We start from the raw sequence: 25,840 nt of genomic DNA, 5'->3' as shown, positions 1-25,840 counted from the left end.
ATTGTACGAAGGTTAAAATTGTCCCAAAAAAAATGATTTTCTTTTGATATAATATTTTAATATATTATAGATTACATGTACTTCTCCATACATTTGAATGTTATTGCAATTTATGGTATCTAAAGAAAGTTCATTAGTTTCACGGGTATTTATTGATGATTGATTGGTGAAGACAGAGATTTGGAACTTGTTAAATAACAAGCAAAGCCGCAATGAGCGTAAAGAACATAGAAGCGTGAAAAGGTTTTCCAGTAAAAAATTGCTCATTTGAGTAATGCTATTCATTCAAGTCGACATGATTCCATTGTCTGTTGTCCTATCAACTCTGAATTCTTTTTGACATTGGACAAAATTCAAACTTTCACTTGACAGCTGTGAGTTGGAATTCAGATTTGGCGTGCAAAAGAACTGGGCCTGGAGTAGTTAAAAAAAGAAAAAAAGATTGAACCTCAACTTGAGGACTCCCACCGCTCCGCCTCTAGAGTTTTGTGAGGGAGGTAAATGGTGGAATGTGCTTCAATAGGTCAGGGAACAAGACCTACTTGTACACTGCGCCTACAAGAAGTCCAATTCCATGTTTCAGGAATCGAACCCCCACACTTCCACTGTCAGCAAAAGCGTGAGAAAACTGGGCCTGGAGTAGTTGATCATTGGCTTGAGTATAGACAACAAGACAAATGAACTAAGAAGAGTAAAAGAGGACAGCGAATTATTGTCACATGAAACTCGAGTCACTATTAAAATACACCCACAGTGAAAATATCAAACCATAACTTTAATGCCACAGTTAAAAACACAACTTAAAATCACAAAAATTTTCATTTGAGGTTGTGCATACTTGAGGATGTTAATAGGGATTTGTCGAGAGCGAGCAATTCGCCTCAAGCTTGCCCTTTGGTGGGACGAACTACCAGCAGCCTGCCTAATTTTTTTACCTAAGTCGAAAATTGCCCTTTGCAGGTGGCTCATGAGCCTGAAAGGAGCTGGCTCGCATGCAATTCGGGGAGCTCACGAGCGAACTGGCTCACCTCGCTTGTGAGCCAACTCGGCCAACAAGTGGATCGCTCAAGTGATTTACTGCTCGGCTCGCAAGTGGCGCGAGTGAAGCTACTTAACCACCCTACACATACTGTGACCAAATAAACTCATTTTCCTTTTTCTTTTTTCTTCATTTTTTAATCTCAACTAGAGCATTAAACCACAACACGACAGTTATCCTAACCAGCAAGAATGATATTGCAGTCGAGTCACACAACACAAGACATCAATCTGATTATTCGTACATCACTAGCAAGGAATATATCAATAAACTAAACTGTAATAATTTTAAGATTATACGTTGTAAATCTCAAACGCCACTGCTTCCTAAATCATTACGAAAACAGTTACACCACACACAACAATAAAGAAAGTCTATGGGCTGCAAAAACAATGAGAAAGAAAGGACAGAGAAACTCGTCAAAAGCTGCTTTCAGGATAATACTAACGAAAAACTCTCTTTGTTTCTGTCGTCAGATCTACTCCATTATTATTCACCATTGATTATAAAAGAAGAATTGATTGCAAACTTCTTAAATGAAAATCCTTCCCAGCTTCAATGTGCCGATTGCTCTGAATCTGCATCAATAGGAAGATATCAGAATTTAAGAAGAAATTCAGACAAGAAATCTGGTCTTCGCTTTTAGAGACTGAAGAGATGCACGAGATGTACAGAAATGAATGAAGATTGACCTCTTCAACAATGCCATGTATGAAAGCAACAAAGTAGATGTTGCCATGTTAGTGAAATTCAAGTTGGTCATTGAGCTTAAGTAAACATACTTGTTTTAAAACTGAATAGAAAAGTGGGATGTCAATGGAGTGACCGGAGGAGAGGCAAGGGGAAAAATCCCAATACCATGCAACGTCAATTATTTTCATCTTTAAAATGCTACTTAAATATAAAAGCAGACACGGCTTAAAAGAAGAAATAAAAAACTAAAAAAGGAGACGGGGAAGTTTCAGGGAAGAGACCATGTTCCTAGCCCCTATTCGTTGGGAATGCCGGCAGAAGCAGGGACCACCACGGAGAGTACGGAAAACAGAAGATAATGAAATTACTTGTCGAACAGCTTGAATCTAAATGAAGTTCAGTGACTAGCATGACATTTCACTAAAAATTTATCAACCACAAGTGAACTTAGTTGATACAACCTTCTATAGTAGTTTATAACTCTCAAAGATTTTCCCTCCAGCAAAGCACTCAGACTGACTTAGAAAAGATTCAATCTGAACATCCAATTTATAATATTGTGCAAAATTGTTTACTGGAAACTACACAATTTTTAGAATAGTACGTTTTAGAAACAGAGGTTCTTTGATTGTTTGTGTTCTTGTAAAGTAATTTTTTTTAACATGTTACTTTTTATGTTATAAAGAATCATTAGAATGCTGAGATTTTAGGACAAAGAAAAGTTATAGAACTTTACTAGCACACGAGTTGCATATAATAAAAAATTTCATAGTTATTATAATAAATAAAAACATTTTACCAAGTAGACCTTAACCACTTCATGCTGTGCATTTACCTATCTATACCCAAATATGCTTCATTCATTGTTAATCCATATGTAGCATTAAGAGCCGTTGGGTTTACTTAGCTACAATAAAACAAGTTCAACTTGCATGTTAAATACTGTATATACCCCATGGTAACACAAAAAGGGTTTTGATTAATTGTTTGCGATATTCATATGTACTCAAATATGAAAATCAAATTATTCCAAAACTTTGAATGCTTATAGACCTGAAAACCAAACCAAATATATGTAAAAATACGGGGATATAAGATCAATGAAAATGCTACTCATCTTTGTTTTTGAGTAGGAATCAATCCCACGAGGAAGTCCTGAATCCACTGTGAAATCCTCTAAATCCCTCGAATTTTAAAATGAAGCTCCCCGTTTTGAGAGATTAAATCTCATTCAACACCACTTTCTGGTGCGTTTTCCACACCGCTATCGGATAAAGTTTGCCGGAACCCCCGAAAATAGCACTGCCATGAGGAAGAAAAACTTGACTTATCCAACATCTCCCAATCTATATATCAGCTGGAAGATGAATTTCCCAAGCTGAACCTTCCTCAGCCGCACTCAAAACTCATTTTTGTCACACTCAATTTCTCCACAACAGACCCTCAAATCAAACTAAGCAGCTCAAAAATTCTAATCCAATCCCCCCTAACTAACTATCTTCAGCATCAAAAAAAGCCTAAAATGCATACGCGCGTGCGTGCGTAATTTTCCAAAAAAAAGGAAAACTTTAAAAACATAAACTAAACCAATATCTTACGTTTAGCAAATTTTCAAGAATGAAAGATGATAAAGAAATTTTGAAGCTTGGGGGCAACACTAACCTTGAATTATCTACCAGACCCTGTCAGCAAATCAAACAGTCCACAACAACTCTTCCAGGAAGTAGTTTGCACTGGATGCAGAGTAGGAGCTACCACTGGCTGCAAACGTTTAAAAAAAGAAAAAGAAAAGGTTAAGATTAATTAGTAATGCATTAAGCTTTCTCATTTGATTTAACTGTGTGAGTAAAATAATCAAGTAAAAGAAGAATGAGGTCACCTACCTTAGATAATTCAGAATCTTTCTCATGTTCTGCTCCATTATTATCATTAACTCTAGGTACACTGCATGACAAAGTCAATTTGTCATCAGTCTCCTGTATTGTGCACTCCTTGGCATCTGAAGTTTCAGCAGCATTTTCAGCTGATTGAACAGCTGCTTCCACCGCCTCCCTGACAGGTGCCGCATCCATACTAGCAGCAGAAAAGACAACATTCTCTTCAACAGACTTCAAATTTTCCAAATTTTCCTTCAATTCTGATTCTGAGATATGAGAAGCCTCCGAAATATCAAGTGAAGCACTCGTATTTACTTCCACCTCCTCGTTCAACAGTGAAACTTTCTCTGAACCAATAACAGTGCAAGTTTGCACAATTGAATCACCAGCCTCCTCCTCCAAAGCAACATGAATAGCTTGAGCCGGCCTCTCAGACAAAGAGTCCGCTGCCTCAGCTAAATCAACTGAAGCATCAAATACGGTAGCTTTATCCATGTCAAGACCACGTGATTCATCATCAGAACTGCTGCCACTGCTACTACTAGAGCTTCCTGACACACCTCCATCATAAGATTTCTCCGGGAGCTCATCATACCCAACCACAATGTCTTTCTTTTGGTATTCGCCCTTATTCTTCAATTCCTTTTCAACCTGAACAACACTCCCTTCTTCTGCCACCATTTTTTGCTCTTCGACACCCTCATTTTTCACTCCTTCAATGAACACAAAATTTGAAGAGTCCTCTCTCTTATCCACTTCTTCCTCCTCCTCCGCAAAATGTTGCTGGTGGCTACGGTGGTCCTGAGACACAGGAGAGCTGAGCTCTCCAACGTCCGTCTCTTTATTATCTTGGTGCTTCAAATCATCATCTCCTACCATAGTTTGATTGGTACAGAAAAGTTTGATGCAAAATCAAGAGACGTAACACAAACTAAAAATTATCCAGAAAGCAATCTCATCCAAAAAAGATCAATCAAAAAAATTCAGTAACCATTAAGAAAAAACCCACCACTATATCTCTATACAGACTATAAGTGCCCTTCTCCAAAAAACACTGATAAAAAATCTAAATTCACACCAAATCTCTAAAACCATTTTCAATTACCATATAAAGACGCTTCAAAATAAAGATATATACTAATCTGAGAGAGTAAACATAGATATAGATGGAAATGGCACAAAATCAATTAAAGCAACCAGAATAGGGGTACCCACATTTCAAAATAAAGAAAACAACTGTAAAGTTCAACCAGATAAGAGAATTATTGAGAAGCACATGGTTCTAAAGCGATTAAAGTAAACTCAAAAACGGTTCTTTTCCATCTCAAATACTTATATATTCCGAAGGGTGGGGCATAGAGACATACCATGAGAGTCAACAGTAGAAACAGGTTGATTGGAGTTGGAAGATGATTCGTTTTCCTTCTTTTTCTTGGTCGCTTTACGCTTCTTAGCACCTGATGGCATGATTCTTAGTTCAAGCAGCAAATGGGTTAATGGATCGTGGGTTGTCTATCGAAATTCTTGATTCTGTCTAGAACTTTCACTCTGCTACTTCTTGATTTTGTGTGGGTGTGAAATTCAAAATTGTAGCAGTGTACAATACAAAGGAAAATGAAATGGGACTGGCAGATTCGTGGTGGGGGGCGAGAATGGTGTGGGGTCTTCGTAGATTTGCAGGGGAATCCCCGTGTCCGTTTGTGTAGCGCAATTGTTTTCCAATCTCGCCTTCAAACCCTTGGATTCATTCTTGCCACATCAACTTGTTATGTAACTATTAGTATCCGTTTGATTACAAAGATGAAATTTAAGTGGAAAGAAAACGAATTTTAAGAAATTGAGTTATCTAGAAATTATTTTCCTGAAAATTGTAAATTGTGCTTGATTCGTATAATTTTTCACGTGAGAAATGTTAAAATAAAAGTGTTTTTTGATGTTCGTTTGGTTTTATTTTACACGAAAATTGTCGATTAAAGGGATAGAATTTACTGATATTGGGGATGAAATTTGTTTCCATTATCAACAAAAAAAATTCAAGAAAATCATTTTTTGGTATTTGTTTGGCTTTATTTTACATGAAAATTGTCAGTTAAAAGAAAATATTTCTTACAGTAATTATTAGAATTGTTTCCATTGCTTAAAAAAGAAAAAAAAATCCAAAAAAATTGTAACCTAGAATTAATTCCTTGAAAAGCAAGAAAAATCTTAGGTAGAGTGAAAAGCTAGAAAATAAATTCCATGGAAAAATAGAGCCATCAAACAAACAAAAACATGAAATTGGAATTGATTTTCCATTTTTCAGGAAAAGTTTGGGTGTATCAAACACACCTTTATTTTTGGTCTTGTTTTCATTTTGTCCATTTCTTTGTAAATCACATTACCATCAATTTAAGATAATAAATTTTATTTTTATTTTTAATAGTTGTCTTGGTTGACTAATCTGAAATATTATCTAATTGAAACAAGAACTAATAATATTCTTAGCCTATGTTAAACTTAATTTTTTTTTTCAAAAACTCATTTTTAACCACACATTCTCTTATAAAATAATTTTACACTCAAACACAAAATTTTTATTAATTTTTTAACCATATATTCCCCAACAAAATTTTATTCTAAAATGCAGTTCGAGTCTCATTTATTCGACCCAAAAATGAGACTCTAACAGAGACTTAATATCATAAACAATAAGAATAATACTATCTGCACAAGGGGTCACACTTAATATATCCAATTAAATTAATCACTTGACTCTATATTTAAATTAATTTATCATTTAATGCCATCTTTATATCTAATCATGATGAGACCAATGAGAGAATTGATTAACCAATTTGACATGAACATTAAAAGAAGTTATTTTACATAAAATAAATACCAATATTTATTAATTTTCTAATAGTTTTTTGTACAAAAATAAAAACTAATAAAATCATGAATGATGGGATGTCAAGAAGCGAAGTGTTATTGGCTAGAGTTTAAAGGTCACGATTGAAATTAATAATAATAATAATAATAATAATAATAATAATAATAATAATAATAATAATAATAATAATTATTATTATTATTATTATTATTATTATTATTATATAGTTGAGTGGCTTCTGTTGTGCCAACTCATGATTTTGTCATATTGTTTAAACCGGGCTTTGGGCTTTTTATTACGTATGGCCACATCCACTCATCGTCGTGGCCGCAATGGACTTGAAGTCGGCCGAGCAAATGTAAGCAGGGTAGGTGAACGAAATGAATTACGCTACGAGTACAATTTAATTTGACAATTTTGATTGATAATTCATATTCGACAATATCATATTCCTCCATTTTAAAAATTATTTTAAAAATTAATGGCCCGAATTTTGACGACATCAATATTGTCAAACATTATTGTACAAATAGCATAATTGAAACAAAAGAATTACGTTTTGTGTACAATTTAATTTGACAATTTTGATTGATAATTCATACTTGACAACATCACATTCCTTCCCTGTTTGAGCCTCATTATTCTTCACCAATGCATTTTAGATAGTAATTTGATGGAGAATGAATGCTTAAAAAATAAGGAAATATTTTGAATTTACGTGTAATATTATTTGATTAAAAAATGTGTGGTTTAAAATAAAAGAGAGAGAAAGAGAGATATTTTAGAAATAATGAGGATCAAACAAGTGCTAAAAAATCAATTTCACATTAAAAAATATGTCAAATTAATTAAATTACTGAATGTAACTCAACAAATTTAGGTGACCGATATCATAAATTTACTATAATATCAAGATTAAAATATCCCATTAATTCAGCCTCCGTTTGGCCCATTTAAATCTCATTAATTTAAATTAAATTTTTCTCTCTCTCATTTTCAACCACACAATTTTCAATAAAATAATATTACACGTAAATTGAAAATTTTTCATTCTTTTACAACCACTCATTTTTCAAAAAAATAAATAAATAAATAAATAAAAATAAAAACACTATTACTATCATTATAATTCAAATTAATGGCGGCTAAACGGGAGTCAAATTGACAGTTCAATCATCAATGTCTATAAAAACGCGTTTTTCTTTTTCGATTATTCAAGTCATGTTGTCATCGATAAAATTTAAACACATCATTTCATAAATAATAAGGATAATTTGTTGAGTAATCATAGTTGAATAGTGCTCAAGACAAATTTAAATGACAAGTCGAGTTCACATTAACATGCACGTCAATTTTATCGACAGAGAACAATCTTATCACGTTTCTCTTTAAAATTTGAACAAGTTTTTCTTTATAACAGATCAATTTGATAGTTGATAGTAATTGAATAAAGTTAGCTAAGATTAGACATTTGAAAGTTGAAACCACATACTAAAGTAGTAAAGTCTGCATCATTTTGTCTTTATTTGATTGCTCATATTTTGTTATCACATTCGATCATCAAATATTTACATCACGTCTGGAATAAGTCTATTTTTGAGCCCCATTTTTTCATCAAAATATATTATTTAAAAGTGATTTAACATTATTTTAACTACAAAATTTTCAATAAAATAATATTACACGCAGATTTAAATTTTTTTCTTATTTTTTAACCACACATTTTCCGTCATAACACTATTTCAAAATGTGTTTTTCTAGAAAAAATGAGCTCAAACGACCCATAAGAAAATGACCAAATGCAACATTTGACATATGCGCTCGAAATGCATTGCACCAAGCCTCAAGGTTCGCTTTGAATATGTCCCACAATTAGTTAGTCATAAGTCCCTATTTCATTTAGATAAAAATTACATTTTTAATAAATTTTGATAAAGTTGATGGAATATGTAGTTGAAAAATTGTGGATATCATAAAATGTGTGATCATAATTAATTGTTGACTTTGACTTAAATGTTAATCCACTTTTATGGCTGAAGGCTTAACCAGACCAAGGTTAAATAATTAGCTCAAGTCAATTTTTTTAATACATTGTATTTAATTACGTTTTTAATAATATCGTCCATTTTATCGCCAAAGCATAATGAATGATTTATCTCCCTTTGTTCAAGCTTTGATTTTAATCCTTTAAGTTTCCCATTTAAAAGTACAACTATAACTTATCAACTCATTAATTTATTAATCAAACCCATTATTCACTAATGTATGCAGCTAATACCTTAAATTTTTGTTTGAGATTCACTGATTTATGTTGTTAATAACTTAGCCTTTGTTTGGATACGATTTATAAATTCAGTAAACATTAATTTTAATAACATATTCATTAATGTTATTGTTATTATTCACATATTTTGTGGAAATCATTGTCATAACTTTTTATATTATTACTAGCCTTTGGCACTCGCGATGTGTAGCGACTATTTAAATATGCGTTGATGGTCTTATAAATACTATAACATATACATATTAGATCACCCAAACTACCAATAAAATACGCTAATAACAAAAAGAGCATTAATTCCAAAAAATAGGTCATACATTGTAACAAAAGAACAAATATCGAGTAGAATAGAATAACAATATGTAATGAATTACGTTCAAGATATTGAAAGCAATAACAAGAAACGAGATACATGTACCTAAGGAACTGCCACTTGATACCTAACACTCATTTCATGATCTGCCTTGTTTACATTACAAGTGCATTAAGCCTCATCCAAACATCATAAAGATTGTAGCATGAACAGGAAATTATAGTGAAATCAATATGCAAATTAAAACAGTAAAAACCACAAAACATTCACTTAGATCTCAGAGTAACTCAATAGATGACAATCAAACAAGTAAATTTTTTAATAATTATTTGTACTTATCCCCAAAAAAAACTTCATAACAGCTACAACATGGTAAAATATTATAAAAGTAAAGTAGATGATTATCAAGTAAATTAATCTGTAACTACATTAATTAATATTCCTGATATGCACATCTTCCCTGCAAATATTGATAGAAAATTAACAAATATTTTATATTATAATTTATTTGCAAAAAATAATTTCTTTTTGAAGTATAAAGTGTACCTCAAGTAAAGTAGCATTGCAAGTATTCCGATACATTCTTCACAGAAATTTGACAATTTGAAAGTAAGAAGGTGTCAAGATTAATCATATCATTTGAAATATTTCATTTGTAAATTGATAAAAAGTACCCACATCAAACAGATATATGATACACAATGATCATCTGGCCCAATAAACACTTGTTATCAAAAAATAGTTTTAAAATCGCAAAGTTACATTTTTGTAAATGTTTGTACAGTAAGTAACCATTTCATAAATCTCTCTATCATCTTTAGAGTAATATATATTGATGGCTTGAGGAAGTACTGTTGAGTTTAATGATAGCTCTTTCAATGCTAAGATGAAGAAATCAAGGTGAAGACCAGCAACTCCATCTACCCACGCATACTTGCTATGTGCTTCTTACATTCTTAAACCAATATATTTGCTTTATTTTCAGATGCTCACAAAGAAGATACAGACCTGTCAAAAGCCATACAAATAGATTTTAAGAAAACAAAGAGAGAAGTTGCAATAAGAAAGACCGATAACATGTTTGCTTAAATATTACTAATTATTAATGCCTTGCTGATAACATCATTATCTTTATTATTGTTTCTAATTGATATTATTGTTACACATGAGAGCTCAGTGAAAATTACTTAGTTGCAAAAGGGTCAACCGATACCAAATTTAGCACATAACTTAGGAAAGAATATGTATTCTGGCATCAAGGTTTTCTCTGGATACAAGAAATAGGAGTTTAGGAAAAAGATAATGTTGAGGAAAAAATATTTTAGATCTCATTTCAATTTAAAAGTTAAATGAAAATCTCATAAAAATTGTAAGTGTTATGCTCTAAGTTCAATCGATTTATGTAGTAAACACTTTTTATGTATTTAAAACATTTATTTTGGCAATATCTATTATTTCTTTAAATCAATATTGTAATGAGTGATATTAAATAATGGAATCCGTAGATTCAAATTTTAGTAATTTGTTAATTACAAGAAGTTGTAATTGTAAGATACAAATTACATATGATTGAATTTTAAATAACTCATGGTTGTAAGTAATAACGAAATATGGATATTGTTATTACGGATAGACCATCACATGTGACATTTCTTACTTGTGAAATAAATAGTTGATCTCACAAGTTAAAGTGTGGTAACACTTAAATGAATACGTGGATGTTTTATTATAGAACAAAGCATTGGAGACCGCTATGAGATTTCACATGGATAAGTATCGGAGTGTCAGTGATTAATATCTAACGTTTGATAGTGAAATTAGTCCTTTAACTTGAGGTCATCATGGTACCTTGTATGAGGACAGCTATACTTTGGTGATGTTGGATGTTACTCTGCCAAGGGCTGCTAATACAATATCGTTCGGGTATATCAAGAATCATATGCATGATTAATAGGGGATTCATTACTTTTAGATAGTAAGAGATTATGATCTATATTTCATTCAGTTAAATTGATAACGAAATCATTGGTCAAAGTGTATTCATAAGTTGAAAATGAGTTTTCTACTTAAATTGATTTAATAGTAGAATGAAAAATATGATCGATAATTGAAATTGACACTTATCCATATCTCATAATTGATCGGATCATATTGACGAGGTGATTATAATTTCATGGTAAACAAACAAGTTTTGTTTTATCATACCACTTGATATTTTCTGTCACATATATTGCCCTGATACATTATTAGATGTTAATCTGGGACGGCAAATGTGAATTGATGATAAATTAAAAGTGCGTTTTAATTTATCGATTTTGATTAGATCAAAATAATAATTCACATCGTTAAGTATTGTGATTAGGAATCTGATGTGTCGCACACAAAAGGAGAACTAGAAAATTGTATTTTTACCAATTAATTAATTTAACAAGTGTTGGATAAATTAATTAATTGGGTCACTTATTAATAAGCTTGAATTAATTAATTGTATTAATTAATTCATGAACCGAATTTAATTAAATGTGTTAATTAAATATTGGACTGGGTTAGGAGATGGGCCAAGTCCGTTTGAGCTTTTATAAATAAGTAGGTGGGATTTATAATTGTAGAGAATTTTCATTTTTCTTGCTTGCACAAAAAAAGTAAATCCTGATTCTTTCTCAATTTTGTTTCCTGTGTGGAATTCCATCGGAGGCTGGACAATTGAAAAGTTGTGAGTGACAAAACAAAATTGTTGGAACGAATGAACAACAAAAGAATTTGTAGAATCAAAGAAATGTACAGTTTCTATCAAAACACAAATGAGATCATTTGTGGGAATTGAAATCTATTTTATTTCCCGTTGTACATGATTAAGTAAATGCCCAACAAGAATTGCCTAAGTGGGAATAGATCAATAACCTCAAGGTATAATACTCATGGCACTATGAGGGTGTCTCGGTGAGTAGACTAACATATGGTAGTAAATGTTAGTTAAAAAATTACCTATCAATGTTGAATCTTTTTTGGAGTGGAGTTTGAGCCTCTTCCAAAGTAGTCGTCATCGAATTTAGAAAGAAGTCTCTCAAAATCATATCATAGTTTAAAAGGGTAATTAAATGTCTTAATAGAAAAGTTTTCTATAGTTTGTGCTCTATATTCTTCATCTTCTAGTGACAAAAAAAGGAGAGCTTTTCTATAAAGATATTTGATTACCCTTTTAAACTATGGTATTGGTGGGATTAAGGGATATTTCTTTCTAAATTTAGTGATGACTGCTTTGGAAGAGACTCAATTATCAACGTGAATATTAAAGTTTTGTGGTACCTGCAGAATAAAGTGAAGAACAAATAAAAATATTAGTGAAAATATTTTAGTTGAAATTTCTCTCTTTCTCACCCTCTAAAATTTATCCGTAAATTTCTCAAAAGATCAATTTGTGTTGCATCATTTAAAGAAAGTAAATAAAATAAACATGGTAGTTTCATAATGGGTATACTTCTAAAATTGCACTCATGCATACCGTAAATTTTATGATTTAGTATAATCTTTTTTATTGTTTATTGATGCATTTTAAAGAGGCAGTGTATGTGCCACACTCATGTTTGATGAATAATCATTTTTTCTTGACATGAAATAGCTTTAACAGGATAACATATATAATACAACTAAATTTAAAGGGAAACAAATTTAGAGCGAATTATACATGTAAAATAATATTAAAGAAAATTTAAAAAAGAAGAAAAAAGGAAAAAATAACACATCGGACGATAATTCAAGGGTTATAGGCTTAATTAATTGAAGCGTGCTTTACTAAAGTTAGTTTAATTTTTGCATAATTAAATAGGAAATTACTTATAGCATGATGAACTAAATGGAAGTGCAAAAATAATAATATACCTTAAATATGCAGAGAAGAACAAGTACACAATAGAGCAAGGATTAAACGAAGGACGAACCTTCTTAGTTGGATGAAAGTAAAGTTTAGGAAGCCAAAGGTACAAATGGCAAGAGAAGAATAAGAGATCCAAGTTGGGACAAAGAATTCTTCATATATACTAACAACCACCCGTTGAAATTGTTGAGAAAGCATTAAGAGCATATATGAAGGAAAATGCAAAATACACAAAAGTGCAAGTTTTTCAAATACTTACACAAAATAGTTCCAGTTGGAAGGATCCCTGTTTTCGAATGGTGATGACATAGCATTGGTTGAAATCCAAATATAGGCTCCGTTTGGGAGTGGATTTTCATTTCAAAAAATTGATTTTTTGACTATTATTTCACTATTCCAGCATCATTTTTTACTTCTTCACTCACAGGTGGCCCTCGCTTTTCTTCTTATTGGTCAAAAAATCAATTCTCAAAATCACTACCGAACAGGCCCATAGGATTTTGTTATACATGTTAATTGGAAGTGCTAAAATCCAATTTATTTAATGACCTCTTGGATTAAATTCAATCTATGAACTTAGTGTATATAAAAGGGATATAAATATAAGTAACTAAATAATATACTTGAATAAAAGTGAACCACACAATGGAGCAAACTGAAAGGAAAAATAATATGAACAAATTCGAATTTAAATCCTAAGACTTAGTTATGAAGTGTTCATACGTAGGAGAAGAAAATTCACTTTTAATATTAAGTACACATGAAAGGTGTAACTAAAATTGTACAATTCATGTAGGAATCAAAGTTCCATCTGCAAGGCACACTTCGAACACCATGAACATTGGCAGTTCATTATTCAAAAGTTCAAATATGCGTGCGTCACCTATTTGAATTTGTTTCTCTTTAGCATAGTTTGTCCAACCTACAATGAGACATCGTATATCACCATTTCTTCTTAAATTTGTACGTATGGACCAATTGTGATACGAAGAATTATGAATTAGAACATTGTGGACAAATTTTGGTAGATATAATCGAGCGAAGTATCCAGGTACATACTACAAATTGAGTGACAAATCAATCAATAATGAAATTTAGAATTAGGTGGAGAACGCGAATGTAAAATTATGTTTCATATATGAAAGTAAAGAAAGATACAAGTTAAAAAGAAATGAAGTTAAAGAGCAGCATATAATTTTTCGATGACCATCATGACTAGCTGCCAATATTCAAATTTTCGAACCCCAAACATTTCTCTTCACCTAAAGATCGTAGCTTGAAAGAGAATGAGATGTCGGCTAGAATTTCAAGCAACAAAAGAAGAATGGGAAATAATTAGCCAAAGAATGAAGAGAAATGATGATACGTTGCATATCACGTTCCAATTAATTTTCCTTATTTAACTTAAATGTATTGTTTTAAAATAGTGATATGACAAGTAAGGGTCATTTCCCTCAAAAGATTGATTCAATTATGTCAATTGCGCACTAAAAAGTAAAATTAATAATAATAGACGAAATAGATTAAATGGGGGAGTTTGGTTTGTTGAACTAAGGAAAGCGATAAATTTAAACTAAAAAAAACTTGAAATCTGAAATAAACAAAGTGGTTCTTGATTGAATGCGAGAAAATGTGATTAGGGGATATTTCATCACCACGAGAATGATTTTCATGTCAATTACAACAATAGATTTTCGTACTCAAGATTAACAACAATTCGAGAATAATTAGAAGCTCAATTACCTCAACTCTTCTTACATGTTAGTCGAATAAAACAAGCACTTTACTCAACCATATTCATTAAACAACCTAGATCAAGCTCTCTAAATTTAATTTAACAAACGCATTACGACAAAAGAAATGAATTGAATTAAGGGTAAACTCACAAGCTCGGTTTTCAAACTTAAGTGTTAATCCACATACATTCAATTGAAAATTTTTCATAATCTATCGAAATATAATTGCTACTAGGTTTTAGAATCAATAGCTATTATGTACTACTAATTCCAAGATAGCATTATCGAAACAATTTAACCATTTAGTTGTACACCTAAACAATCAAGAAGAATAAAAGAAACATTTAACACAATGGATTAAAAACATTAATCAAGAGAATTATAAAGCACAAATTAATTGAAAATCATAACTCGAGTTTGAAATAATCCCCAATCACAAAATATAATTAGTTACCCATGAAATATCCACAAATAACTAACAATTTTTTACAAAACATTGATGGAAAAAATGAAAAGAAAAACTTATTGATAAATAGAGAAATAGTTGAAAATCCTTCAATATCAATGGGTCATCTTCTCCAAGCTAATGCACTATCTCCATATTTCAATCTTCCCCCAAATATCTTAGAAAAATAAATGTGAAAGGAAATAGGAAAAAAAAGAAAGAAAACAAGAAGAAGAAGAACCAGCTACCTCTCAAGTTCAAGAATAAAAAAATCTTGTGTTTAGTTGAATGTTTTAACCTAAAACCTAAAGGAAATTGCAGCATTGGTCCCTGGAACTTTGAAAATAATTAAAAACGACCCGAGTGGAGCCTGGGCGCTACAATTTCTGTTTTTTTGTTCGGGGCGCCCAGCTCGTTGATTTTTTTTATTTTTTATTTTTGCTTTCGACGGCGTCTTTGGTCGTCTCCTTTGTTTGTCTTCATCTTTAACTCGTTTCTCGCATAAATTCCTTCAATTCATCTTTTTATCTCGAGTTTTCACCTACAAAATAAAAATAAGAAAATTATGTAATAAATCACTAATAAAATTCGCAAATATCTTAGTTTAATGGTCCGAATAAGCGCAATAAACTCGCATTTATCACACCCCAAACTTAAATTTTTCTTAGTCCTTGAACAAAGCAATACAAACAAGCATACAAACACACAAGTTAAAACCAAACAATAATACTATAATAATAACAAACACTCTAATTGTTCGATATTTTGCCACTTTGCTACAATTCTTACATTGTGCAAATAACTTATGAAATGTTTACAAAAATGCTACAGCAAACACTTTTAAACTTACACCATGCTTGACTCGTGTGTGTGTGTGGTCATTCCAATTCATCACAATGCACAAGTTGATGATTTTCCCAACTCTCAATGGTCAAACTGTTCTTTCTCACTCGTGAGATGCACACTCCTCCAAACTTGATATTTTCACTCTAACCCAAGGTATCAAAAACTTAAGGTTGCCCTCAAATCACTCAATCTTTCCCTCTCAAATTTGGTTGGTTTGAACCGAAAAAATAGATCATCTAGACATGTATTAATTCACCAAAAATCTTGAGTGCTTAGACCACAATTTATGTTAGGCAAATTACTCACAATCCATCAATTCTTCAACAAAATCACCCCTAGATGCTTATAGCATCCCTTTTATTTTTCTTTCTTTTTCCAATGTAGGTAGCTCTCGCTCTAGTCCCTAAGGGTAGCCTTCTTCATTCGTAGATCGTCTCCTACACATTGGTGATGCATAGGGTCAGATTACTCAATGCTGACTCACACTCCTTAGGGTAGACAACTTTTTTCTACAGATTTTTTTTGTTTTTGTTTTTTATAATATCAATAGATGAAAAACAACATCTAACTTTCATTTGAAGTCTAAGAACATTCCATAAAATCAATCATTGAGTCGGAAATTAATACAATTCTAAATAATTTCTTTCACCGGTTCAACACCCCCAAACTTATCCTTTCATTGGTTGAGTAATTGAAGAATTTCTAAGAGCATGGTCATTTAAGTTCGTTAACAACCTACAAGTGCAACCAACAAGTGCATGTGATGAATCTAATGACCCAAGTGCTCAATAAAGAGTTAATCATGGAATAAGTGGATGAAAATAAACAACACTTAGCATTCATGTTCCCAATTCATAAATCAATGCAATGCAATACTCAAAATGCAATTGACAAAACTATCAAACTACACAAATAAGCATAAAAACAAGTGTTTAACCCGAATTTTTAAGTTTTTAGTGAGAACAAAATTAGCATAAACCACAAAATTCCACAAAAAATTTAGCACATACCACCTCCTCAATCCCAAACTTAAATTGTACATTGTCCTCAATGTAAAAGCAAAAAGAAATAGGAAGCGCAAAAGGTTCAAATACTCCCCTAGTGGTGTTGACGGTGATGGCTGTGATGATGGTTGGGGACCATTGGCGACAAAAGTTCACAAAAACAAAAATAGGTGTTGTGAGGTTCTTTATTATGATCACCGGTATTGTTTCCCCCTCTCCCAAACATACTTCAAATGCTGGGGAAAATGTTTGAGTTCCAAGGTGGGGGCCTGCATCACCGAAGGTAAAAGTTTCTCTTTAGATATCGGAAGAGTAATATAGGAGAGATTATACCTTGGTGGAATACTCGATAGTGACTCAAGTGATGCCACAGTTTTAACAATATCCTTACACGGTTGTAGATTCTTTCTCAACCCGATAAGATTATCAACATCAATTCTTTTAATCAAAGTGGTGTCCAATGCATCTTCATTTGATAAATTGAATTTTTTTTGCACAAATGAATCCATTATATCTATTGAAAAACAAGCATAAACATCACTAGGATACCTCATTGTTTCAAAGATATTGAAGTGAATAATCTCGCCATCAAACTCCATTGTCAAAGTACTGTCATGTACATCTATCTTTGTACGTGCAGTCCTCATAAATGGTCTTCCCAAGAGAAATGGTGGCATCAAAGATGTTGATTCATCTTGCATGTCAAAAACATAGAAATCTGTTGGAAAAATCACTTGATTTACCTTCACCAAAACATCCTCTAACACACCCTTTGAAAATGCATTAGATCTATCAACAAATTGAATAATAACACCGATTTCCTTAAGTGATCCCAAATTTAAAGAAGCATAAATAGAATATGGCATGACATTAATAAATGCTCTTAAATCTAGCATTGCTTTTTCAAACCTAGTATTACCAATAATGTAAGGGATGGTAAACGTTCCTGGATCCTTACATTTTGGTGGAAGTTTCTTTTGCAAGACCTCCGAGACATTTTCTTCTACGCTCACCACTTCATTACCTTTCAATCTATGCTTGTTTGTGCACAATTCCTTGAGAAACTTTGCATAACGTGGCACTTGATGAATGGCATCCAAAAGTGGTATGTTCACTTGAACCTTGCGAAAAGTCTCCAAAATTTCCTTCTCATGTTAATCCCTTTTGGACTTTGCAAACCTGCCAGGAAATGGAGGGGAGAGAACGTAAATAGGAATAGGACTTTTAGAATCTACCTTAGATCCCGAGGTTGGAGTCTTAGCTTCATCTTTCTCACATGCTAAGTTCTTCTCTTGCGTTGACTCCTCAACTTGATCTTTCACTTTCCTTGGTGCCTCTTCCAAAATTTTTCCGCTTCTTAGTGTCACAGCATTGGCATTTTCTGTCGAGTTGATTGCTTGAGAACGGAGTTTTTCCTGATCCTTGAGCCTCCAATTTACCCATCGTGTTGGCCAATTGACTCACTTGTGTCTCCAAATTCTTAATTGAGGTTTTTGTCTCTTGTTGAAAGTGCATTGTACTAGAAGCTAAGGACTTCACCATATCTTCAAGAGATATCTCTGAACTTTGAGATGAAGTTTGTTGACGAGGTTGAAAGTGTTGTGGTTGCCTTTGTTGATTGAACCCCAGGAATGATTAAACTGTGATTGTGGAGCTATGAAATGATTTCCTCCGTAACTAAGATTAGGATGATCTCTCAATCTAAGATTAAAAATGTTAGCATATGGATCATATCTATGTCCTTGTTGCATTGAAAATCCCCCAACGGCATTCGCTTGCTCTGAGGCTCTTTCTTGTAGTGTCGGGCATGCATAGGTAGGATGTCCTACAATAGAACAATTCCTTCACTCTTTTGTTTGTTGCATTGTCCAAAGTGCCATTTGTTGCACAAATGTAAGACTAACTAATTGTCATTCAATTTGAGAGGTTGCCCCTACCTCACTTGCTTGTTTAACTGGTGTCACTTCTCTACTACCAAATTGTTGTGAGTTTGCGGCCACGTTGGCTATCAAATTCCTAGCAACTGCCGGTGTTTTATCCATTAAAGCTCATCCACTGGCAGCATTAATCATACTTCTCTCCATCAAGAGCAATCATTCATAGAAGTATTGTAGAAGTAATTGCTCACTGATTTGGTGGTTTGGGCAACTAGCACATAGCCTTTTGAATCTCTCCCAATATTCATAGAGATTTTCCCCTTGATATTGCCAAATGCTACAGATTTCTTTTCTGATGTTTGTAGCCTTTGAAGCTGGGAAATACCTCTCTAAGAAGAGTTTTTGCATTTCATTCCACGTGGTAACAAGACCGGCCGACAAATAATATAGCCATTCCTTAGCAATGTCTGCAAGAGAAAAAGAGAATGCCTGTAATTTCACTTGCTCTTCCGATATACCCGTAGGTTTCATGCTTGAGCAAACCACATGAAACTCCTTCAAATGCTTGTTTGGATCATCTCCGGCGAATCCATGAAATGTGGGAAGTAGATGAATCATCCCAGACTTTAGTTCAAATCTCACCTCCACTTGAGGATATTGAATGCATAGATGTTGTTGAACAAAAGTTGGAGCTACAAGTTCGTTTAAGGTCCGATTTGCATCCGCCATTTCGGGCTCTATGTGTTCGGAGTCACTTGAGGATTCAATGCTCAATTGCCTTAGATGTCTAGTTGGAGAAATGTCTTCTCCACTTTTCGATGTGTCGGCTTCTTTTCTTGATCTTAGGTTGTAGTGTGTTATAGGCTTTTGCTCATTCACAACCTAAATGACAAAGAAAATAAATAAATAAATAAATAAATAGAAAAACAACAAAAAGAAAAATATTGCAATTAACAATTTGATAGAACAATCTCCGGCGACATGACGCCAAAATTGATATGTTGCATATCACGTTCCAATTAGTTTTCCTTACTTAACTTAAATGTGTCGTTTTGAATAGTAATATGGCAAGTAAGGGCTATTTCCCGCAGAGGATTGATTCAATTATGTCAATTGTGCACTAAAAAGTAAAATTAATATTAATAGACGAAATAGATTAAATGGGGGAGTTTGGTTTGTTGAACTAAGGAAAGCGATAAATTTAAACTAAAAAAAACTTGAAATCTGAAATAAACAAAGCGGTTCTTGATTGAATGCGAGAAAATGTGATTGGGGGATATTTCGTCACCACGAGAATGATTTTCATATCAATTACAACAATATATTTTCGTTTTCAAGATTAAAAACAATTCGAGAATAATTACAAGTTCAATTACCTCAATATCTTCTTACATGCTAGTTGAATAAAACAAGCTCTTTACTCAACCCTATTCATTAAACAACCTAGAACAAGTTCTCTAAATTTAATTTAACAAACGTATTACGACAAAAGAGATGAATTGAATTAAGGGTAAACTCGCAAGCTCGGTTTACAAACTTAAGTGTTAATCCACATACATTCAATTGAAAATTCTTCATAATCTATCGAAATGTAATTGCTATTAAGTTTTAGAATCAATAGCTATTACGTACTACTAATTCCAAAATAGCATTATCGAAACAATTTAACCATTTAATTGTACACCTAAACAATCAAGAAGAACAAAAGAGACATTTAACACAATGAATTAAACAAATTAATCAAGAGAATTATAAAGCACAAATTAATTAAAAATCATAACTCGGGTTTGAAATAATCCCCAATCACAAAATATAATTAATTACCCATGAAATATCCACAAATAATTAACAATTTCTTACAAAACATTGATGGAAAAAGTGAAAAGGAAAACTTATTAATAAAGAGAGAAATGATTGAAAATCCTTCAATATCAATGAGTCATCTTCTCCAAGCTAATACACCATTTCCATGTTCCAATCTTCCCCAAAATATCTTAGAAAAATAAAGGTGAAAGGAAATAGGAAAAAAAAGAAAGAAAATAAGAAGAAGATGAAGAAGAAGAACTAGCTGCCTCTCAAGTTCAAGAATGAAAAATTTTGTGTTTGGTTGAATGTTTTAACCTAAAATTTAAAGGAAATTGCAGCATTGGTCCCTGGAACTTTGAAAATAATTAAAAATGGCCCGATTGGAGCCTGGGCGCCACAGTTTCTGTTTTTTTGTTTGGGATGGGCGCTGCTGAATTTTTTTTTTTAATCTTCTTTTGGCGGCGTCTTTGGTCCTCTTCTTTGTTTGCTTTCATTTTTAGCTCGTTTCTGCATAAATTCCTTCAATTCATCGTTTTATCTTGAGTTTTCACCTACAAAATAAAAATAAGAAAATTAAGTAATAAATCACTAATAAAACTCGCAAATATCTAAGTTTAATGGTCCGAATAAGCGCAATAAACCTGCATTTGTCAAATGACTTAGGGTTTTCATCACTCTCCCACCACAAAAGAGAAGAAACGTGAGAATGTTCGGCCAAGAGAGACGGGAAATGAGGTAGGGTTTCATCACTTCTCGATTTATCCCAATACAAAATGACATCGTTTTGCACATTTTCCACACGAAAGACGTCATTTTACATTAGATGAAAGTGTGAACAATGAATTTTTATTTAGTTTATTATAGGATTTATAAACCGTTCATAAAATTGTCAAAACGAGACATATGACACTGCTATCCAGGTAAAAGCCAGCCTGTAAAAGAGACGAGCAATGTACCATTTTAAGTTCTTGTTTTCGGGACAATCGCTTTTCGTTTTTGCCTTTTTCTCCAATTTGGACCAATGTCGCCTTTTCATACATCCACGTTTCTAGAATTCGCGCTTCCGTTATTTATCAAAGTCGCATATTTGTCGGGGATAGGAGGAAATTTCAGCGAGCTGTGGCATTGAACTGAGTAAACCCTGCAATTGTTGAGATCTGACAAACAACGTGGTCTAGATCGAAACAAAGTTTTTCCAATACCTGTACATCGAAAAATCGTTGTTGCCGTTAAAAGACATAGAGCAATGGATGCTTTGAGGAAGCAAGCCAGTAAACTGAGAGAACAAGTCGCCAAACAACAACAGGTCCCGTTTCCCATTCCTTCTACCTTCTACATTTTTACTTATAGATTTGAATTATGGAGTAAATTATAATATACAATAACCTATAATTTTTTATGAATTTTCGATTTTTTGAGTTATTCTTGATGTGGGCTGTGTGAATTCTAGGCTGTAATCAAACAATTCAGTGCGAGCGGCTATGAAAGCTCGGAGGTTATGGTTATTGATGAGATTGAGATGCAAACGCATCAACAGTTGGAGAAATTGTACCGGTCTACTCGCTCTGGAAGGGTAACTATTTTACTACTGTTATCTATGAATGTATAATTTCCTTGAAGTGTTGTTTGATCCACTTCAGCTGCTACACGCGTGCACATATTATTTAAAGCATCTTTTTGATATTCTATGATGCCACATTAATAAAATTTTGTAAAATTTTTCACTCGTATAGTACAACTTTAGTTTTACATTTATTATTATTATTTTTTTCTTGTTGAAATCTTTCGATTAAGACTACCTATTAGTTATATTATAATTACTTTGAGTTAAAACTAGTGTAAGTATCTGACACGACACAACAGGTGTCCGACACTTACTCTAATAATATTTCTGTTCTAAGGTTATGCAGTCTTGTATATAAATGTTTGAGATATTAAAGGGTGATGTAGTGATTGTTGAAGTTAATGATTTTTGTTCAAGCTTCCTTTTCTAATATGTTAATACAATCTTAATTTTGTTATAAATCTTTCAAGCCTGGTGATAATCATCGACGAAAGATAATTTCAGGTACTTATGAGCTTCATATTTCCTTATGCAGGATTTTCAGAAAGATCTTGTTAAAGCAGCTGAAGCATTCAGTGCTGTAGGGTATAAACACATAGAAGCCGGTGAGTGTAGATAATTTCTGATGTTAACTTACATGAGCCTTTAAATTGTTGGCAGGATATTATCTTTGTAAAGTGCTCATCATGTACATTTATGTTAATGCTCAATAGTGTTATGCTATTCAGGAACAAAGTTATCAGAAGATTGTTCCAAATATGGGGTTGAAAATGCCCATGATCAGATTCTATCTAAAGCTGCGGCCATATACGGTGAGGCACGTAAACATGTGGAGAAGGAACAAGAAGATCTGAACAAACAGTTGTTTAACCAGGTCGGTTGTATAGTTCTTTTATAACATGTTCATAGACCATGATTGAGGAATATTTTAATTGAGGAATTTATTTCAGGCAATGTGGATTGGTATACAGGTGACATTGTTGCTTGTACATCTGATTACCATTACTTACTTATTTTTGTATTTTATATTTTTGAGTTACACAATTTAGTAATATCTATGTTGAGCTTGCCTGTACACGATTTCGTAATACTTGAATGAAATTAGTCAATTTACATAGTTTAGTTTAGGTTTAAAAATTCTCAGTTGTTTGGGGCGGATACTAACATTGCAAGACTGAAGTATAGAAACATTGAGCAAAAAGCTTCAAGCAGACTAATTATGGGATGGCGATTAAAATTTACACAGTAGATATCGTGGAAAATGATCTCATTTGCACGCAGGCAATTTTATGTGGTTACATCCATAAATTGGTTTTGCTCCTGAGAACGCTGTGTCATGGTCCATTTGTATTTTAATTCTCATGATATGCAATTCTTGAAAGATTTTTTCCCTTTTAATCATTAACCCTCTGTAATGATATTTGATGTATGAACATACTATTGATTGTTGTTTGATGCAGCACCGCATGTCCTTTTTGGGAATGGTTTAACAGTCGACATCGTTGGGTTTTTGAAATTTTTTCTATTTGACTAGTTAAATTTGATAATTTCCAAACATGCCATTTTAGGTGTTAGAACCCCTGAGGGCAATGATGGGTGGTTCTCCTCTCGAAGATGCTCGTCATCTTGCTCAACGTTACAGTAAAATGAGACAAGACGCAGAGGCACAGGTAATCAGTAGTGAGAATCAGAAAGTTTGCTTTGGGCCTGAACATATGTAAATCATCTCCTATTCTGTAGTCATTATAATGTAACGCCATAATTTAACTAACCAAACTACATGCATAGGCAGTAGAAATTTCTAGAAGACAAGCACGGGTAAGGGAATCGCCTATACCAGAAAATGTAGCAAAGCTGCATGCAGCAGAATCTAGAATGCACGAACTGAAAGCCAACATGGCAGTACTTGGTAAAGAAGCAGCGGCTGCATTGGCTGCTGTAGAATCACAGCAGCAGAGGCTTACATTTCAGAGACTCAATGTAACGCCATAATTTAACTAACCAAACTACATGCATAGGCAGTAGAAATTTCTAGAAGACAAGCACGGGTAAGGGAATCGCCTATACCAGAAAATGTAGCAAAGCTGCATGCAGCAGAATCTAGAATGCACGAACTGAAAGCCAACATGGCAGTACTTGGTAAAGAAGCAGCGGCTGCATTGGCTGCTGTAGAATCACAGCAGCAGAGGCTTACATTTCAGAGACTCGTTGCTATGGTATGTATTGCAGGTTCTCTTAATATTGATACTCAATATTTTTTTCCTGTGATCTCGTGAATGCCATGTGTTTAAATTATTTTTTCTGTATAGGTTGAAGGTGAAAGGATATATCATGAGAGAGTAGCTACCATTCTTGGTAATATTGAAGCTGAGGTCTGTGGTTATCTGTATATTTTCCGAAAAGATCTGTTTTTATGGTGTTTAATGTGGTAGTCAGCAATTTTGTGTAGATTGTCTCGGACAAACAACGGAAGGAGGCTGCTCCACCCGTAACTCCTCTCAATCACTCTTCGGAGAAGACGAAGTACTTTCTCGCTGAGGTATGTTCAAGTTTCACTTCTGCATATTTTATAGTTTTTTAAAGCACGAAAACTCCATACAAGGGTAATGCTGGTTCTTGAAAGAAAAAGCAAATAGATTACACATGGCTGTAATTTGTCTGAATTTTATTTCCTATTCACAACAGTTTTTGTACGACACATACACTGGTTATTAGGGTAGCATAATATTTCAGCATACCATGTTATCTAGTGCATGAAGGTCTTCTTGTGGTGCCTTAACAGTGTATTTGATGGGGGCAAATCCTTGCTTTCCCGTGATTCACTGATAACACGTGTATACAATTTGCAGGCAACGCATCCTTTTGATGCTGCATCAGAGAAGGAACTGAGCTTGGCAGTAGGAGATTATATCGTTGTTCGTAAGGTTGATAAATATTTTTCCCGTGCTGAATTTTATTTTATTTATTTTTTCCATATGCATGAGTGTGTATACCTCCGCTTATCATATTTAGTTCTATGGTCATAACCTCAACTTTAGAATCCGCTTGAATGCACAATATGTCTTCCATTCAGCGTTCAATGTCCCAATCTCGAGATTCTTATAGATTGGTTGGTCTTTTGTCTGAGTTAAACATCTAAATAGCTATATTTATCAGCAACACATCCATTTAACGGCTTTCTTAAATACTTGTCTCGCTACATATACATGATGGCAATTGTTTTACAATGCTTTTTTGTATTAGTCATGACATTCCCTGGTTTGCTGTACAGTATTTTATAATATATTTATGCCTTATTCAGGTGAATCCGTCCGGATGGTCGGAAGGAGAATGCAAAGGCCGAGCAGGTTGGTTCCCAACTGCATATGTCGAGAAACGCCAAAGAATTCCCACAAATTATACAGCTGCTGATGTCTATTGAACCATGCCCTCGTGCTCGGCCGGTGCTCAATATTTCAAATATTCCAAATCTTTTTCAATTTGTTTGGCAGTTCACCCTCTCATTTAAAAATGCACTTATACAAATGTATATTATGAGATTGATATGTTGGTTCAGTTCTGCAATGTATTTGAGAACACGTTTAAATCCATGGTTTCCTTTGTGGTATTGGCATAA

At 33.1% G+C, this 25,840-nt stretch overlaps 3 protein-coding genes across 5 annotated transcripts; 1 reads left to right on the top strand and 2 right to left on the bottom strand.

The window, feature by feature from the left end:
- Positions 1-1,259: 1,259 nt before the first annotated feature.
- On the bottom strand, positions 1,260-5,323 carry LOC111412202. Of its 2 annotated transcripts, none has more exons than XM_023043016.1 (4): positions 4,977-5,322; positions 3,616-4,481; positions 3,395-3,493; positions 1,260-1,617 (listed from the first exon to the last, which is right to left on the bottom strand). In XM_023043016.1, the coding sequence occupies exons 1-3, from the start codon at positions 5,074-5,076 to the stop codon at positions 3,401-3,403; spliced, it is 1,059 nt and encodes a 352-aa protein (XP_022898784.1). In that variant the 5' UTR covers positions 5,077-5,322; the 3' UTR covers positions 1,260-1,617; positions 3,395-3,400. The 2 variants fall into 2 exon arrangements, with proteins under 2 accessions (XP_022898784.1, XP_022898785.1); XM_023043017.1 differs by lacking the exon at positions 1,260-1,617 and adding an exon at positions 2,395-3,034 and having other exon boundaries at positions 4,977-5,323.
- An 11,848-nt stretch (positions 5,324-17,171) lies between these two features.
- LOC111412664 lies at positions 17,172-19,019 on the bottom strand. Its single transcript, XM_023043592.1, has 4 exons — positions 18,920-19,019; positions 18,517-18,802; positions 18,157-18,405; positions 17,172-18,009 (listed from the first exon to the last, which is right to left on the bottom strand). The coding sequence occupies exons 1-4, from the start codon at positions 19,017-19,019 to the stop codon at positions 17,172-17,174; spliced, it is 1,473 nt and encodes a 490-aa protein (XP_022899360.1).
- Positions 19,020-21,739: 2,720 nt separating this feature from the next.
- LOC111412201 (SH3 domain-containing protein 3-like) lies at positions 21,740-25,840 on the top strand. Of its 2 annotated transcripts, XM_023043014.1 has the most exons (11): positions 21,740-21,966; positions 22,111-22,233; positions 22,760-22,829; positions 22,953-23,098; positions 23,793-23,894; positions 24,013-24,188; positions 24,419-24,440; positions 24,534-24,596; positions 24,674-24,763; positions 25,074-25,148; positions 25,526-25,840. In XM_023043014.1, the coding sequence occupies exons 1-11, from the start codon at positions 21,907-21,909 to the stop codon at positions 25,643-25,645; spliced, it is 1,047 nt and encodes a 348-aa protein (XP_022898782.1). In that variant the 5' UTR covers positions 21,740-21,906; the 3' UTR covers positions 25,646-25,840. The 2 variants fall into 2 exon arrangements, with proteins under 2 accessions (XP_022898782.1, XP_022898783.1); XM_023043015.1 differs by lacking the exon at positions 24,013-24,188 and having other exon boundaries at positions 24,243-24,440.

This window comes from Olea europaea, chromosome 16 (genome assembly GCF_002742605.1).
Source record: "Olea europaea var. sylvestris chromosome 16, O_europaea_v1, whole genome shotgun sequence".
NCBI lineage: Eukaryota > Viridiplantae > Streptophyta > Magnoliopsida > Lamiales > Oleaceae > Olea > Olea europaea.
This window is presented reverse-complemented; position numbering and strand designations above follow the sequence as displayed.